Source organism: Lagopus muta, chromosome 10, assembly GCF_023343835.1.
Source record: "Lagopus muta isolate bLagMut1 chromosome 10, bLagMut1 primary, whole genome shotgun sequence".
Lineage (NCBI taxonomy): Eukaryota > Metazoa > Chordata > Aves > Galliformes > Phasianidae > Lagopus > Lagopus muta.
In genome coordinates this window covers 1,045,650-1,063,674 of record NC_064442.1, presented here as the reverse complement: position 1 = coordinate 1,063,674, position 18,025 = coordinate 1,045,650, and the positions used below count along the sequence as shown (strand labels likewise).

Below are 18,025 nucleotides of genomic sequence, written 5' to 3'. Positions count from 1 at the left end.
CAGGCAGCAGTAAACCATCACATCCCCATCGATGATATTTATTAGGAACATGAAGCACAGAAATATGTATGAAAATGTAGCTTTTCCCATTGAGTTTAAGCAATATTTTCACTGCAGTATTAGTTTCTGAGCTTGACATTGCCAAAGGGGAGAGTGGTGCGAATGCCAACTTGTTTATTTGCATCTTCCTTTTTCTCTTCTTACATGCACATGAAAGCTTGCAGTGCTAAACGTGCTGCAAGGGGGTCACGGTGCTGTATTCCCACTTTGGATTCTTACATTGCAATTGGGAATTTGCCCCAAACAAAATGTAGGGCTTTGGGGAATCCTGCTTTCCTCCATTCTATCCTAAGCAATGTGTGTTTGCCTTGTCTTGCACGTGTGTGGCTGGGTTAATTGGCACATCCCAGCAGAGGTAATGGGGGCAGCTCAGGGTTGGGAGGTTCCTCCTTTAGCACCAAGTGACTCAAACCACAGTCCAGCAATAACACAGCCATTGAACTTGAAAAGATGCATGCAGTGTCAAAGGGATTTGTTATATGGGATGTCGTGTGGGGGCTGGGGAGGAAAATCTGTTTTAAATGCATGTTAAAATCAGTATGATGCATCAGGATGCAGTTAGATGGGAGGACCACAATAAGGACTGCTCTGCCCTTCCCATCTGCTCAGTTCTGCCCCATCGCAGATCCCAGTGCCATTGGGGGCAGTTCATTGTGTGAGTGGACTTTCCTTGAGTCCAGCTGGTGGTGAAGCCTGTTAACCTTTGTGGTTGGACTTGATGATCTTGAAGGTCTTTTCCAACCTGAGTTATTCTGTGATTCTCACGTCTGCCAGGAGTACATCGGTGGTGGGGAAGGAATGGGGAAGGCAGCGTGCAGCACTGCAAACACTGACATGTGAAACTGTGCCAACGAAACACTCACGTTGCTCCTCTCTCCTAGGTGTGCCCTTATCCACCCAGTGGGGGCCTCAGGGCTACTTCTATCCCATCCAGATCGCACAGTACGGGTTGAGTCACTACAGCAAAAACCTGACGGAGAAACCCCCGCACATCGAGGTGTACGAAACGGCTGAGGAGAAGGACAGGGGCAGCAGGGCAGCCGAGTGGACCGTGCCCAAGGGCTGCTCCCTTTCCACAGTGCCCGATAAAGCCAAGTTCACCAGTGTTAAACACTTTGTTGCTCCAGGTGGGTTATGGCAGACAGATGGTTGGCTCGCTCAGCAGAGGGCTCTCCTCCATTTCTTCCGGTTTTGTTTGTATGGAGCAGCTTTCCATCCTTAAGGCCTTACCTGAAAACATCATTGAGTTGTGTATTTTATTGTTTTTACTGTTTTTTCTCCGTCACTGCTCTTTGAAACATCCTTATTTTAATTAAAAGACATGTGGGTATATTGGTATATGTGGGTATATTACAGTGCAGCTCAGCAGAGCAGCTGTGCTCACATTTCCTGAGCCTGCTTGCTTCGGTCCCAGAATGGAAGCAAAGCACTCCAGCCTGCAGTGCTGGAGCATAATGCAAGAGCTGGTATGTGAAGCTGGGTATGATGTGAGATGGCAGAGAGGGGCAGTTTTCATCCCGAGCAGATGTGCCATGCAGGACTGCTGCTGGGACCCTGCATCGCTTCATTGGGATGCCACTATTTTTGCAGTTTGAGGGCCATGCAGACCTCATTCTGGTTTAACCAGGTTGCCTTAATGAGGCAGCAAGAGGGAGTGCAGGCAGTTAGGGATGACTTCTTGTGTTCTTCACCCTCTCTGAGTATAACTAAATCAGCTTCTGTGTTGCAGTGACCGTATATAGGTGATGAATATTTTTCCAAGGGAGGAAAGGAAAACCCCCTAATGGGCAGATGGGCAACAAAAGCCCCCCAACAGCTCCCAGTGCTGGTGGCATTGCCAGGCTGCAGTACCACTGCCACCAGGCCCTGGGAGGTGGCCCACCACACCCCCATAGCCTTGGCTCTGTGGGGCTGTGTGTGGGCTCTCAGTGCCCATTGCACACCACATGCCTGCTGTTACCCGCTTGACTTTCCCCTGTTCTGCTTCATCCTGAGCAGAGGTTTATTTTGAGAAGTGGATTATTTCATGCAGGAGTTTCCTTTGTGCTCAGACAGGTTCGTTGATAAGGACGTAATGTGTTTTTCCTCAATCAATACCCATTAGAATTAATGAGTCCATTACTTACAAAGACAATGAAGTAATTTGCAGTTGGCACCTTAGGCTCAGGCCTCTGGGGAAAAGCTGCCGAACACTCTCGTGTCTTTGTAGTAGAGAAATACAGGGAGAGAGAAGGCTGAAAGAGCTGCTTTGTGTTCTGTCCTCATCCTTTATTGATGGCAGAGTGATGTGCAGGGCTGAAGGCTGCAGTCTGCATCCACTCTCTGAGATGGCTGTAAGTAATGGCTTTAGAGGCGCTGATGGCTGTGGAAAGAACATGCAGCCTTTAGGTTTCCTTCTTAAAGCCCCTTTTCCCATTATAGTTCACTTTGTTGTGGCACCAGAAGTTATTTACATGGAACTGTGCACAGCACAGTGGTACCTACGGTGCAGAAGTGCCCATGATATGAAATGCACTGGGAGTGGTTGGAGATGGGGAAGCCATTGCTGGTGGCCACAGCCCTCTGTTTGCTCATGATGGGATATTTTACGTGTCAGGAGGTAGAAGAATGGAAACGGTGGTCTTCCACGGGAGGGTTTTGTTCTATGGAAAGCTGTTAATTTAAAACATCTTTTAAGTGTTGGTCAGCCTCAAAGCTGTGGCATTTGCACGTGGCATTACAGACACATTAGCTGCATTAGGTGCTATTGCATTAGGTGCCACCGCCTGGGAGCTTTATTTATTGTTGTGTTTTAAACTGAACTGAATTTTGCCAACTGAGAGGTTAATAAATACTTCTAATATGTTCTTCTTTCTGGGTTCCATGGGGCTATAGCACTGAGGGACGTGGGCAGGGGGCGTAGTGGGGTGGGTTGGGGTTGGGGATCTCAGAGGGCGTTTCCAACCATCACAATTCTGTGGTTCTACTAAATGATAAGATCTGTTTGTGACTGTATTTCTTAAGGCCGTACCCTACCCCAAATTCCTGGCCTGTGTCCTCCCAGCATCACCTGGAGGCTCAGCGGAATCCCCCCTGACTCTCCTTGCCTCTGCTTTCCTCTGCCCCAATCCTGGATTCCCAGCAGCGGCTGCCTGGGCTGTGTGCTGAGCCCCCGGCACGCTCAGTGACTGTGGGTTGCTCCCCGCCGCAGCCATCGCTCACGGCTTTACTTTTATGCTTAATTAAATAATACATGTACAGAAAGCAGAGGCTGTTTGAATTATTGATCAGCTCGCCTAAAAGCATTTGAGTTTTGTCTGGTTACCTCCGGACGCCGCGCTCTGTATCTTTGATATCTTTAAAGAAATGAGCTCTTTCCCACCAAACGGTTGTTTATTTGTTTTGCAGAGAACACCGAGGGGGTTTCCCTGCAGCTTGGGAACACCAGAGATTTCATTATTTCTTTCGATCTCAAGTTCGTAACCAATGGGAGCATTTCTGTGGTGCTGGAGACCACAGAGAAGAACCAGCTCTTCACGGTGCACTACGTCTCCAACACACAGCTCATCGCCTTCAGGGAGCGCGACATCTTCTACGGCATCGGGGCCCGCACCGCCTGGAGCACCGTCACGCGGGACCTGGTGACCGACCTGCGCAAGGGCGTGGGGCTGTCCAACACCAAGGCCGTCAAGCAGACCAAAATAATGCCTAAGAAGGTGGTGAGGCTGATTGCGAAGGGGAGGGGATTCCTCGACAACGTCACCATCTCGGCCACCGCGCACATGGCGGCTTTCTTCGCGGCGAGCAACTGGCTGGTGAGGAACCAGGACGAGCGGGGCGGCTGGCCCATCATGGTGACCAGGAAGCTTGGGGAAGGCTTCAGGTCCTTGGACCCGGGCTGGTACTCAGCCATGGCGCAGGGCCAGGCCATCTCCACGCTGGTGCGGGCCTACCTGCTGACCAAGGAGCACGCCTTCCTCAGCGCCGCGCTGCGGGCCACTGCGCCCTACAAGCTGCCGTCAGAGCAGCACGGGGTGAAGGCTGTGTTCATGAACAGGCACGACTGGTACGAGGAGTACCCCACCTCGCCCAGCTCCTTTGTGCTCAACGGCTTCATGTACTCGCTCATCGGCCTCTACGACCTGAAGGAGACCGCGGGGGAGAAGCTGGGCAAGGAGGCACGGCTGCTGTATGAGCGTGGCATGGAGTCCCTGAAGGCCATGCTGCCTCTCTACGACACCGGCTCCGGGACCATCTACGACCTGCGGCACTTCATGCTGGGCACCGCTCCCAACCTGGCGCGCTGGGACTACCACACCACCCACATCAACCAGCTCCAGCTGCTCAGCACCATCGACGAGGCCCCGATTTTTAAAGAGTTTGTCAGGAGGTGGAAGAGCTACCTGCGGGGCGGCAGGGCAAAGCACAACTAGAGCTGACAACCAAAGCCCTCGTGCCCGCTGGCGGCGAAGGTTCGGGCTTCTGGAGCTCGGCGAGGGGACACCTGAAAAGGTCGCATCCTAAATTCGTTTTGAAGAAGTGATCCTTAAAACTGATCTCCTGAAATAATTGCATTCCAGTGTGAAAACCTTTGGGTCTGATGGGCAGGAATCGGGGACTTCAGCTCGCTCTCTATAGCACTCCACCGTGACGTTACCCGCACGAAGCAAAACCCGTCTGTGCTCTGAGCTGGGGGACGATTTTGTTTTTGCTTTTTGCAGGAAGATATTTACGGAAGCCATACAGGTCTCTAAAGTCCAGCACTTGCCTGACAAGTTAGTATGTGGCCTCTTTGGAAATGGAGCTATTTGTGTATATGTTGGAACAGCGTCGCCGGTGGTGTGGTGTAATGCTGTAAACGTGTGTTTCCTTGTAGCCTGGGTAGTGGACAGCGTAGCTTTTTCAAGGTGTTCCTTTCTGTATGGATTCCCTCCCTGGGGTGACCGGCCTTTTTTATTCTCTGTCTGGAGGTCCTGTAGCCGTATGGCTTTGCGTCGCACCACGTAAGCACAAGTTGGTGGCTCACGGATGGCCCAGCGCTGCGGCTGCACCAGCCCTGACCTGGGAGCCAGGCACACGTGGGGTGCCGGCAGCTGGCAGCACTTCCCCCCCCAGCAGCTGGAGTCTCTTCTCGTGGAGCCCGATGTTCTGTTCTGTATTTTTTCATCACATCTGAGAGGTTTCTGTAAGCGTTGGCTTGGTTCTGTAGGAGACCCGTGTTGAATTCCTGTGTGGCGTGGAGCTGGTTTTGAGTAGCGTGCAGGAAATGTAATTTGAGCACTGTCCTATGGGGGTTTTCGTTTTTTAACCTGCTTTCCCAAGATCCAGCACTTGAAAAATGACAATCAGCCCATAGGGCTCTGCAGCTCCGTCTGTGCTTTAGCACTGCTCGGCCTTTGCTGCCCGACACCAGTCATCAAACAGAACCCCAGCACTTCCACTGTGCTGGCAGCACGCAGAGGAGCAGATGGTCTGCATCTTGTCTTTGTGAGCCCATACCCACACCACGGGTCTGCCTTCACAGCGTGGAGGTTTCTGGTGGATCTGGAAGGGTAAAAGCGATGGCATCATCAGATGGCAATGGTGTGGTTTGGTAGCACAGCAAACACCAGCTCGTCAGCTCTGTGCAGGCTTGCTGGGCTTCGCTCTCCCATCCCATCCAGGCACGAAAGCTCCCAACACGTCCTGGCGTGCTGTGATCATGTATGGCTGCGGGGCTTTTCCACTGATCCCATGACATGCTGCAGGTGTCGGTGTGCTTTGGCTTAAGGTGCTCCTACAGAGGACAGAGCTGCTTCAGACTGCAGAGAGGCTGGGCACGAGGACAGCGTGCATCTAGGCTTTTGTTTGCTTTTCTTGCTTTTTCAGTGCTTTTTTCTTGCAGATATTTGCAGCGACTTTGTAATTACTTGATCTCTGCAAACGCGTGCTGTGTGATCGTACCAGCTAATGTGAAAAGCAGACATCGCGGGAGAAATCTCGATACCAAAGTTAGCAGAGCTGATTTCTATTTTTAGTGTTGTTGTTTTTGTGTTTGTTTTTTTCTTTAACACGTGTGCACAGAGAAAACAACCCAAACGACGTGCTTCCTTCCAGCGACGGTCCTCGCTGCAAGCAGAGCATCTCCCCCTGTGCATCCCCTCCGGTTTTTGCCCGTTTTGGATTCGGGGAAGCGAGAGACACTTCCAGGGCGCTGCTCTGCAGCGGTGCCGGTGCCTTACCGAGGCCACCGTGCCCTCTTTTTTATTATTATTTAATTACTTTCTTCTTGTTTTTCAATATCGGGTTGATAATGGCAGTGATGGTTGTGTTGGGGTGGGTCGGCCCCGGAGCGTTGGTGGCAACGCCGCTGCTCTGGGCAACGCCGCGTCCTTAATACCCGCGCTGCGTTCCTGTTGGCCGTGGCACTTGTGTCACTTCATCCCGCCGCCCCCAGGGGCCGTGGGGCCACAGGGATTCGGTGTGAGGGCTCCTCTTGGGGTCGTGTTTTCCATACAGAGCTGGGAGGGGATGGTGGGACGTGGGCGCCCATCGCTTGGCTGAAGTCAGTCGCTTTGATCCGTGCGCTTTCCCGGTGGTCGACATGACGAAGGTCCTGGGGGCTCAGATCAGCTCGACGTCCCCGTGATGCTCGCTGTGCACAGAGCCGACTGGAGGCGTGCTGCATGGCACACCAGTGACACACAAGCACAACCGTCCGCGTGTGGCCGTGCTGTTTTCTCAGCCATTGTGCAAGACATTCACCGAAAGCTGCTATTTCCCTTCACCTTGTAATTGTACTTTATTTTTTCTACATTTTTACATGTGGGGTATACACGCCATGTGTTAAATATGCAATAAATTGTTTACAGGATGCTCTTGTAAAGGGTGGTCCTTTGTAAAGCTGTACAGACTTTGCAGTTTAAGCACAATGTGCACATGTTAGTTTTATATACGGCGAGACGTGACTTTTTGCAGAGGGAAAGGTTCTACTATGTTTATATACAAAGTAAATGGATCAATGTTTGTGCTTCATGTAAAGCTGCTTTATAAGATTGTAAAATAAATTTCTTTTTTTTTTATCTTAAGGTAAACACTGAGTGCTTGTGTTATTTTGGTCAGTATCTTCCCCCCTCCCTATGGCTGCAGCTCGTTGAGGCTGGAAGTGTCCACCACCACATCCAGTGCATCACCAGCCATCAACCCGCCATCCTGGTGGCCTTTGAGGCATCTCCTTGTGGGGAATTTAGAAGGGTTTTGACTCAAAATGAGTTTTACTCCAGCAGTCCCAATGTGCAACCTGTCACCGTGATTCATTCCCCAAAAGCAGAGCTGAAGTCCTGGAAAGGCACAGAGCGGAGCTGCTGGGGTCCCCTCCTGTGGGCATGGGGGAGATCGGAGATTTCCCTTTCTTTGCACTTTCTTTGCACGGGAAAATGGAGGAGGACTTACATATGTTGTCTTGGTGCTGGGTCTGAATGTTTGCTGCTCAGTTTGTGGTGAAAGGAGATACATTCACCATCTGCTGAGGGCGACTGATGGCTCCCATGGATGTGCTGCACTTCCTGAATGCTGAACAGCACTGTCTGCACTCTGCTCATATCCTGCATGGGAAGGAGCCGTTTGGGTGCCAAGCTGTGCATTGCTCTGTGTCCAATGAAGCTCACGTTTGTCATGGTGAAGTGCGAGGGCTCAAAGCCATCCTGAACACTCGCCATCAGGGCAGGGAGTGTTTTAGCAGCTCCTCTTGTTTCATGGCCTCAAAGCACTTTGCTGAATGGCTCTCAGGTGGTTTAGCTGAGGATGAGCTACAGGTGGCACCTGCTGTGGCACCTAGAACCACATAGGAGTGCAATAATGGGAAAGCATCCCCTGTCCTGCACACAGCCCCCATCCTGTGGGCCCATCACTGCCTTCTGATCCTCCCCCATCAGTGGGGCCATGGCTCTGAGCGTGTCCCCCTGCTCGCCCATAGCCAACCTGGGCTGAAGCAGTGCCATGGCCTTGAGGCACTCACTTCTAAACCATCACAGAGCGGTGCTTTGTCACCCCATTGAGGAAATGCATGAGTGCCCCAATGCCCAGTGCGGTCTCTGCAGACGGAGGGCTCTAACAGAGTGCTTTCCTCACACCCTGGAATAGCACAGCAGGTGATGCAGGGCTGGCTTTCCTGCACCTGCACAATGCTTCTGCATCACCTTCCTCAGTGCTGGGGCTTCATCCTGCAGGGCAGGAGCCCGGTGGGTGCAGCACCTTGGGTTTTTTAATGAGAGAATCACAGCTGCTCTCCAACACTGGCGTGTCCAGCAGTCCTCCAGAACTGGGATCCGTGCAACCCAAGGCCCTGGGGATGCTCCTGGTGCCAGCACTGCCCCTGCTGCCTCCCAGCCCAGATACTGCAGGCACATGTGTGCAGGGAGCACCTAAACAGATTTGCTTCTGCAAAGCCCATTACCAGAGGGAAAATAACACAAAATCTAAATGGCATTGCTTGGCTGGGGAATGCTAACCCATTAATTTGATCATACAGAGGCCTTCTTATGGAAATCCCCACTTTATCCTGAGTACCGGCACAGATTGGTGCAGATTGGATCCCATTAACCCCAAGCTGTGCTGCTGGATCTTCGTGTTTTCCCCTTCCAACAAGGCTCTGTTGGCAGAGGCAGCTGGTGAGGAGCTGCCACCTCCCCCTGCCCAGGGGCTGAGCTGCTCACAGAGCATTAACTATGGATGCAGAGCACCATAATGCTTTGAGCCCTCTGTGCATGGCAGGGCTGAGCCAGCTGTGCTGGGCACTGTGGCCAGAAGCCACTGAGGGTGAGGAGGGTGGGAGGAAGCGCTTCCCAATGCAGGGTGCCTTTGGCCCATAGGATGGGTTTTTAGGTTGGCACGTCCCCAGCTTTCGTTCGCATCGTTCTGCCCCATCCGTGGGCAAGATCCAGGTTTTGCAGGGCTGCAACTCAAGGCAGACCACGTTGATAAATTAAATGAGCATAATTAAACATGCAGGCTTGGGGCTGCATTAAATATTAACCACTTCTGCCTTGGCGCCTCCACGAGCAGTAGGTCTGCAAGGATTGGGAGCAGCGCATGGCTCCGCTCCTCCTTTGGCTGGCTTTGCCCTGAGATTTTAGGCCCTTCCCATGGTTGGCCTTTGCACCTACGATGGAATTTTGAGAGAGCCCACAGTCAGATTGTGGAATTCACGTAAAGAATTTAAACAGTGGGAAAAGCCAAACGTGCTCAGAGCATCATCACCATCGTCTGCGTCAGGCTGGGGTGCGCGGGATGGAGAAGCACCACTGCCCTGGGGGCCCTGGGCTGTGCAGGGCTTTGCAACCCCTGCGTGGGGTTGGGGCATTTCTGGAGGGGCTGCACAGCTGGGAGGAGTCGGTGCGCATTGGGATTGTGCACAGCTGGGGTGGGTGTGCATCTCCAGAGGGCTTTGCTGTGTCACCACGTGCTCCGTCCACGTCCCTTGCTTTGTGACCCTTATCCTACACCTGCACTGTGCAGCCCTGCATCTTTCCCACTGCAAATGCCTTCTCCTGCTGGTTTGACTCAGCAAGCAGCAACCCATGGCCGACGCGTGCTTGCAGCTCTTTCCAGATCCTCATGCTGTCCTGTGTGCGTGCCTGCGTGTCAGCTCCATTCCTATTTAGCTGCAAACAATGTCACGAGGGTTGTGCCCCAAGCTCGTTCAACACCTTTTACAGCTGGGGGAGTTTCCACTGGTTTCCAACTGACCTCACAGGTTGATGCTGGGAAGTTTTGCTGTGCTGTGGGTGTGGGGCCGGCACTATAAGGGGAGCTGCCAGGTTATGGTGCTGGCAGGCAGCAGCTGCTGTGCAGGTGAGGGGTGAGTAGGAGCCGTCTGCATCCCTTATAGGGCACAACGATGTCACCTCAGGGAGGGCATCGCCCAGATAAGCAGTCCCAATAGGTGACATGGCACAGGGCTGGGGGGCACCTCAGAGCAACAACTAGGAGATGGTGTGGAGAAGAAAAAAGGCAGAATTTTGCAGGAAATTGTTCAAAGTGCACCTGAGTGCCAACAGCACTTTGGGAACAGTGGCTCCGGGCAGTGGGGTCAGCAGCAGCATCCCCTGGGAGCCGCATGGCTGGATGCAGGGGGGCACATCTAACCCAGCCACCTTTGCATCCACGCTGTGCTCCCAAAGCAAACCCAGACGTTTTGTTTGGAGAGGAGGGATGGCTCACACGGCTCTGGGAAATGCTTTCATGCTGTCCGTGTTGGCTGGGCTGAACGGGTTGAGACGGATTGAGAGCATTAATTCTCCCCGTGCTGTGTGAACGGTGCATTAGGTCTGGATGCAGTGCTGAGGGTAATGGCTGTGGGTATGTCCGCATGCCATTCCTTCGGCTCTTTACAGTAATGGCCACACAGTGCTTTCCAGTGACTCCCAGTCCTCTCTCTGTCGCTCTATAAGAATGCCGTGAGCTCCGCAGAGCTGCATGCGGAACAGGGGTCGACGCAACACCAAGGGAGCGATGCGAGGACACCTCTGGGCAGCAGCACGTCCCTCCCTACACTGCGCTTTGCACTTTTCCAGTCTCCTTGGAGACAGTTGAGCAACTTTCTGCTCTTTTCCGGTGCTAGAGCGGCGGAGCCGGGAGCTGCGCGCGGGGAGCAGCCTGGCAGCGCGCATTTTTCCTGCTTCCTCCCAGCCTGGCTGAAGCCGATCGGAGCGCGATCCGACAGAGTTTGGCTGCGGCGATTTCCGGTGGTGTTTTGTTGTGGGTTTTGTTTTTTTCCCCCATTCCCTTCGCGCCCGGCCAGCGCTCCTTGGCTCCAACCCAACCGTGCGCGCTGACCTCCCCGCGTCCTTCCCGCGCCCAGCGGGATCCGTCCCCAGGCGGCCCCGTCCCGTCCCACCGTCCCCTCCCATGCAGCTCCATCGCTGGGCCATGTGGGCTCTGTTTGTACACAGATGAGCAACAGCTCGGCGCCAGCGCGGCATCGCCCAGCCCTGCGCCCGGCCGCTGTGTAAGTACGGCACGCTCGCTTCGCCCTGCTCCGTCGCTGCGCTTTGTGCTGCTATCCCAGGGGCTGCTGTGCTGCTGCGCTGCTGCTTTCCGGCTGTGCAAGGCCCGGGGATGTGTGGGTTTGTGCGTGGGGCAGATGGAACTCTTCTCTTGCTGGAGAAGTGCTGTGGGTACCCAGCTCGGTTTGGGTACCTCCGAGCTGCTTGTGCACCCAGCGGCCCCTGCACAGCAGCTCTGCGGCTCAGCCGGTCCTGCTCCTGTGCTGCTCTAAGAAAGCTGTGAAAGTTAACAATTAACAGCTAAAATACCTTCCCCTTCATTGGCACGCACGGCTCCACGCACACACTGAGCCGACGCACCGGTGGGGACGCGTTGGGGCCGCGCATGGCCGTCGGGATGGGAAGAAAGAGGAGGAGGAGGAATAGCGGGAGGAGGAGGAGGAGAAGGGTGTGTTTGCAGCACGCCTCCAGGCTTTGCAGCTTGCTACCACAGAGGTCGCAGTTCAACGTATGTCCGTCCTTCCCACCAGGGTGATGTCCCCCATCCCTGCCCCACTGCCTGTGTCTCACCAAATGTGCCCTTGGAGCAGGAAGGAGTGGGGCTGCAGGGTGTGCCTGCTGCTCCCGCGGCCTCAGCCCAGTGACTCATTTTGCTCATAAAAACACAAACTGGTTGTTGCAGCTGGGGAGCTCCCTGCTGAGAGAAGCAGGGTCCCTCCAGCCGTCCCCAGGCGCTGCCCCCACCACGTCACCCACAGCCAACCCACTGTGTTTCCCCCTGGGAGCAGGAAGCTTTGCAGCCACCCATCATTTTCGGTTTGTTTCTCAGTTCGCTGAAGTCACTTTGTCATCCTGAGCACCCCTATGCCACTCAGAGAAGTTATGCATGCAGTGGGGCAATGCTTGTACTGCTGTTCCTTGCATTGGGCTGTTCCTTCTAGCCAAGCGGGAGGAGAAGATGCATGGATGCATGGGCAGGCGTCCCTGTCCCCATCCCTGTCCCCATTCCTGTCTCTCTCTCCATTCCTGCCCCTCCCCTCATCCTTATTGCCATCCCTATTTTGCACTCCTGCAAACCCAGCTGCTACCCCCATGTATTTGCAGCGCAGCGTGTGCCTGGTGCCAGCTCGTCACACAGCTCGCACCTTCTTATCTCCAAGATAAGAAAAAGTATTTCTGTTCCATCCCATCGTTGAGCTCATTTGTGTTCCTATCAGTGGGGACGGGAGCAGGCAGAGCGCTGTGCCTTTGCTGGTGGAGAATGCAAATACTTGCATGCTGCTGGTGCAGTAGCCAAGAGAAAAGTCCCAACTGGAGACTAATCTTTAACTAAAGGCATTTCCAACTTCATTCCATGTCAGGTTTATTGCTCTCTCACCTCGTTAATTATTCCCTTGTTAACCACCTCCTGGCTGCTGTCCTTTCTGGGCATCCCCTGTGCCCCCGGCCCCATCTGCAGGGATCAGGGCACATCAGCCTGGGCAGGGGCACACACTGGGAAGCACTGGGAGAAGGGAGCAAAGGGCTTTGGTGGGGCTCTGTGGCCGCTCCGTGCAGCAGCAAGGTGTGACGAATCCCCGCTCGGGGAGGTTATGGGGAGGGCGAGGAGGAGGCGTGGGTGCAGTGGGGCTCATAGCAGGGTGCTGCTCACAGCTCTGCTGCTCTCCACCCTGGGAATTCAGCTTTCTTCACCTTTACTCCACAGCCCCGTGGTGCAGGCAGGGAGCAGAGGAACACTGCAGGCTGGGTAAGTGCTGGATGTTCCCTGATGTCTGATGTGGAAAGAGCAGGCGGGGAGAGCCCCACATTCCCCAACCCTGTCCCCATATGAGTGGCAGTGCGGGACCCCACGAAGCCCCATGCCGGCTGCAGGGGGTGCCACCCTCCATCCCCAACATCCACGCCTTCGGCACCACTGCGTTGGACACCACAACTCCACCAGCACTTGTGTCCCCCAGGCCACCCATCCTGAGCGCAGAGCCATCGCCACGGCGCAGCCACATCCCCACCATTCCCGGTGCCATCCCCAGGGCAGGGATGTGAGGCACCGTCCCACGGAGCCGCGGTCCCGACGGCGCAATGCTGAGCCTGAAGCTGCCACGACTGCTGAGCATCCACCAAGTGCCTAAGGTCAGAGGACAGCTTCCATCCCCTGGGGCTGGTAGGGATGCGGGACCCTCACCCTGCACGCAGGGTGCTGACGGCCGGACCTCCCCTTGGGGGACGCTGCCACCACTCTGTACCTCACAGGGATACCAGGAGCAGGGCATCCTCTGCGGGTACCGCCCCCCGAGGATCTCAGCAGCTGATTGTGTCCTCAGCGCCTTCCAGATGACCAACGAAACGCTCAACATCTGGACACACTTCCTCCCTGCATGGTGCGTCTCACGGCTGTCACCGTGTCGCCGGGGCAGGGGACGCAGCGGGTGTGACGCTCACCCTGTGCTCACAGGTACTTCGTGTGGATGCTGGTGGGGCGGCTGTGGGGGCCGGGGGGCCGGGACCCCCCCGCCTGGCCGCTGCTCGCCTACCTGCTGAGCTGCTGCATCTACCCACTGGCCTCCAGCTGCGCTCACACCTTCAGCCCCATGTCGGCCCGCGCCCGGCACGTCTGCTACTTCTTCGACTACGCGGCGCTCAGCATGTACAGCTTGGGTGAGGATGGGGGGGTTCATCCCGGGATAAGGAACCTGCAGGGAATATATTCTGTGGGGATGGGAGGGCTCGGGCTGCAGCCATGCAGCACTGCTGGCCCAAAGGCTGGAGAAATGGGATTTGGGATTTGGAAAGCCCCTGTTGGGCAGAGGGCAGCTCCTCACCACGTCCTCCCGTCCTCATCCAGGTTCGGCCCTGGCGTATTCAGCCTATGTGTTCCCAGAAGAGTGGGTTGGTAGCATCTTCCACTGCTGCTATGTCCCCATCGCGGTGTTCAACACGGTGCTGAGCACCAGCCTGGCCTGCTACTCCAGGTGTGTGCCCTCTCTGTACCTCCCCAATTGCTTCGGCATAACTATTAATTAGTGTCACTAATAGGGCTTTGGGTCTGGTAGCTGTATTGTAACAAGGCAGGGGAAGAAGGGAGTTTTGTGCTGCTGCATGCTGGCACCAGGAGAGCGTGACAAACAGAATGCAGAACCACTGCTTTAATTTTGGAAAGCCCAAGAGGTATTTTTGCGTGGTGCATGGCTCCAGCCCTGTGTTACAGAGCTGCAAGGAGGGACTGCAGCCCTCCTGCATCAGTCTCACCGCACGGATAGCACTTTGTGTGCGGGATTTGGCTCCCCAGCAGACTCGGATCATTTGTTTGGAATAAGTCTAAAAAATATCTCAGTGGCTCAGCTGCATTCCAGCTTCATGCTCAGTGCTGGGCTGTTGTTTTTTTTTGTAGTCAATTCCTGGCTGATCACCTCTGTCGCAGGACCAGCATGGCCAGGTGGGCTGCAGTGAGCATGCATGACCTTCATGCGATTTGCCTCACAGGAGCAGCAGCCCTACAAGGGCTCCTTTCATGCCTGCGGGTTTGGAGTCTCCTGCACAGAGCAGACAAACCTGTCTGTGCTTCCTTGCTGCAGCAGAAGGCATTCCTGCCTGTGAATGGGGCCCTGTGCTGTTCCTGGCCGCCTGCCCCACGTTTTGGCACCAGGAGGTTCTGTGAGATCTGGATCCGACCAAGGAGAGCCCCACTGCTCCACTGCTGCTTTTGGGGTGGCTCTTCAGTTACCGTATGATTTCAGCCATTCCAGTGTTTCAGTGTTGATTTCCTGGGCAATGCAATGCAGAATGTCACTCCCCATCCAGACATAGGCTTCCTGCCTCAGATATGGTATGATGATAACCAACAGGCTCCTACATCTATTATAAGGTTGATGCCATAAAAAAAGCAACTGATTAAGTTAATTAACTCTCAGATTTCAGTCACTCTGTGCATTCCCCGAAATGACAATTGCAGAGTCTTGGCGGGGTGTGAGACAGAAGCACACAGAGATGTTCCATGCCTCTCAGGCACGAGCTGCAATACAGCTTAATTAACAAACATCAGTGGCTGCAGCCTGAGAGCTGCATTACCGCAAAGCAAGGCAGGGCCCAAAGCAAAGCAGGGTGCAGAGCAAGGCAAAATCTAAAGCAAGGCAGGGTCCAAAGCACAGCAAGTCCCAAAGCAATGCAGGTGCATCCTGCTTGCAATCCAAGCTCTTAAAGCTTGGATAAAAAAACAAGAGCGAAAGCTCAGTTAGCAACAGCAGGGGAGGCAGTTGTTTGCCGCTGATGGGAAGCAGCAAATGAATGGCCGCAAAAATCAGCAGCAAGATCAGGGGAATAAAAAAAGAATTGCTTCCTGGTGTGCCCTAAGCGATGGATGGAAACGTGCCAAGGGTGGCAGCCAGAGAGATGGCCTCACCCTGGTCTGGGAGTCGTAGCAGGAGGGTGAGAGCATCGTGCACCTCGCTGCAGCTCTGCGATGGTGGCAGCCGTGACCCAGCACTGCTGCAGCCTCACTTGGTGCTGCTCTGCTCCCCGCAGGTTCCTGGAGCTGGAGCGACCGTGGCTCAGCAAGGCGTCCCGCACGCTGGCCTTTGTGTACCCGTATCTCTTCGACAGCATTCCACTCTTCTATAGGGTATGCTCACACGCGGGGCTGCTCAGCCTGCAAGCGTTTGGGAAAACAGGTCCTTTTTTAAAAAAGAAAAACAAACTCCTGCAGGAAAAGAGATTGCGTTATTTTTTCCTGCCCCCATCCAGGCGCTGCACTCATTGAAGCTGCGTGTTGCTGCCTGATCGTAGTCACAGGCTGGTGGCTTGGCTTGGGAGGAACTTGAATGTCTTTGGGGGTGGGCGTCTTGCTGGTGTGGGGCTGGTGGTGCTGGGACCCAGGGGGCCAAGAGGCTCACTCAGTCCCACCGCCACCTCCCTTAGTTCTACGTGTGCGCAGCGCGGAGCTGTGCGGATCCCACGGTCGCTGCCCACTACAGGCACACTGCCTTCGCCTTCCTCACCTGCTTCATCTTCGCCACCCACCTGCCTGAGAGGCTCGCGCCGGGACACTTTGACTACATCGGTAAGCGGCAGGAGGCTGAGCTTTGCTTCCTCGTCAGGCAGAACGCACATTTATAAACACAGCTCCGGGAGGGGATTTGTCTCTGTCTCTGGCGGTCGCGTTTGAACGAAGCTTGAGTTTCCTTAAGTACTTTTGGCTTCCCCGCAGGGCACAGCCACCAGGTGTTCCACGTCTGCGGCATCCTTGGCACGCACTTCCAGCTGGAAGCCATCCTGATGGATATGAGTGAGAGGCAGGCACGGCTCCCAGCCACATCGCTGCTGCAGGTGCTGGCACCCATGGGCACGTGCATGGCCATCGGGTTGGCGGTCATTGCACGATGCTCTGCGCAGCTCTGCCAAGCACCAGAACCCTCACACAGGGAGAAGCTGCACGGGCAGTAGGGCACCTGGTCTGCAGGATGGGGGTTCCCGGTTTGCTGCTGCACGGAACGTAGGCAGCTGATGCACAGGGTGAACTCTTTGCGTGCGCTCTATGAGCAGTGTTGGAGGGCGAAACGTATTGCACTGGTGTTTGTACATATGGCTTTCAGGCTGTGGATGGGTTATGAAACGCTTTTAATCGAGCTGATATTTCATCACCGGAAATATTTAAAATAATCTTTAACGGTTTTTCTGCAGAAAAGGGAGATTACGTGCCAATGCTTTCCAGAGCAAGAGGCATTCACCAGTTCTGCCTTATGGAGAGGCACAGGTGTCCTTGCTGTCAGGGGGAGCGGTTTTAAACTGAGAAAGGAGAGATGTGGTCAGATGTTGGGGGAAATCCATTACTCAGAGGCAACGAGGCAGTGGCACTGCTGCCCAGAGCTGAGGGTGCCCCATTGCTGGAGGTGCCCAAGGCTGGAGATGGAGCTCTGGGTGACCTGCTCAACCCCCCTGTGGCAGCAGGTTGGAACTGGGTATGCCCTGGGGTCCCTTCCACCCCAGCCGTGCTGTGATTCCATGATGCTGATCAGCAGCAGAGCCCCACGGCAGGATGTGGATGCAGTGCAAGCTGCCACATCCCAGGGCTGAGCCCAACGTTTCTGGTGCTGGGGGTATAACCCCAACTATCTGACACTGCACCCAAGTGCCTAACCAATGTGGGGTTGGAGTGGACCACAGCCTGCCTTACATTTAGTTTTAGGGGAATACCCAGGGCACCTCGGGTCTCTGTGGATCAAACAGCCTTCCCAAGGGAATTGCTTCTCCAAGAGCACGCGGAATAGCTCCGCAGGGCTTTGAGGATGCTTGCCACTGGGCCCTCAGTCGGTTTTACCCAGAACCTCACACGTGATGCAGTGATGCCTGCTGTGGAGCACTGTCTCTCAGTAATCATACGGGTGTATAACTGGTTTTGTGTGTAATTACCTCTCGCAAGGTAGAAGAGATGCACTTTGGAGTGACAACACAGCAGCTCGTTAAAGATATTATGGGGCTACTAAGTCTTTTGATAACAAACTTTCCTTTGAAAGCTGACCAAGATATTAATATTTATAAGCACTGGAATGTAATTGTTTATTCAACACGTTGAATTCAATGTTTGTTTCATTAAGAGAGGAAACTAATAGAGCGATGGCACTGATGTATTCTAACCTGATTTGGACGGTTCTGTTTCTGCCTGTGAAAATAATTGCTTCGGAGATAATTGCTGATAATTGCAAAGCTTATTTACCTGGAGTACATGTGCAGCCGGAAAGAAACCTGGCATGATTTAGGACTCTGCCAACTTTATGTTCATCATTCTGGTTTTTTTGCTCGGTAGTTTGGCTTTGGACTCTGAGCAGCCTTCCCAGTTCCTCCCAGCGTGAACAAATTAGCAGGCGTGCTGCTCCTGGGGCAGCACACGTCTTGTTCACCTGGAGACGGCCTTGAGAAGCGGTTTGGTGGATTGCACTGTATTCACATCTGGAAATAAAAGCTTTGGGGCAGATTGCAATAGAGGATATTTATCGCCTCGGACAAATCTC

The 18,025-nt window shown here is 54.2% G+C and overlaps 2 protein-coding genes across 9 annotated transcripts in view; both read left to right on the top strand.

The window, feature by feature from the left end:
* GLCE (glucuronic acid epimerase) overlaps positions 1-6,087 on the top strand; it is a 33,056-nt gene extending 26,969 nt beyond the window's left edge. For all 8 annotated transcript variants that reach the window (XM_048956087.1, XM_048956089.1, XM_048956091.1 and 5 more), the window contains 2 exons: positions 942-1,187; positions 3,448-6,087. In XM_048956087.1, the coding sequence (XP_048812044.1) occupies positions 942-1,187; positions 3,448-4,472 (1,271 nt within the window). In that variant the 3' untranslated portion in view covers positions 4,473-6,087. The remainder of the gene's footprint in view (positions 1-941; positions 1,188-3,447) is intronic.
* Positions 6,088-10,454: 4,367 nt separating this feature from the next.
* On the top strand, positions 10,455-18,003 carry PAQR5 (progestin and adipoQ receptor family member 5). Its single transcript, XM_048956298.1, has 9 exons — positions 10,455-11,026; positions 12,730-12,771; positions 12,983-13,154; positions 13,275-13,402; positions 13,477-13,679; positions 13,867-13,993; positions 15,543-15,639; positions 15,936-16,077; positions 16,225-18,003. Exons 3-9 carry the CDS (start codon positions 13,104-13,106, stop codon positions 16,458-16,460), a joined length of 984 nt encoding a protein of 327 aa, XP_048812255.1. The 5' UTR covers positions 10,455-11,026; positions 12,730-12,771; positions 12,983-13,103; the 3' UTR covers positions 16,461-18,003.
* Positions 18,004-18,025: the final 22 nt, after the last annotated feature.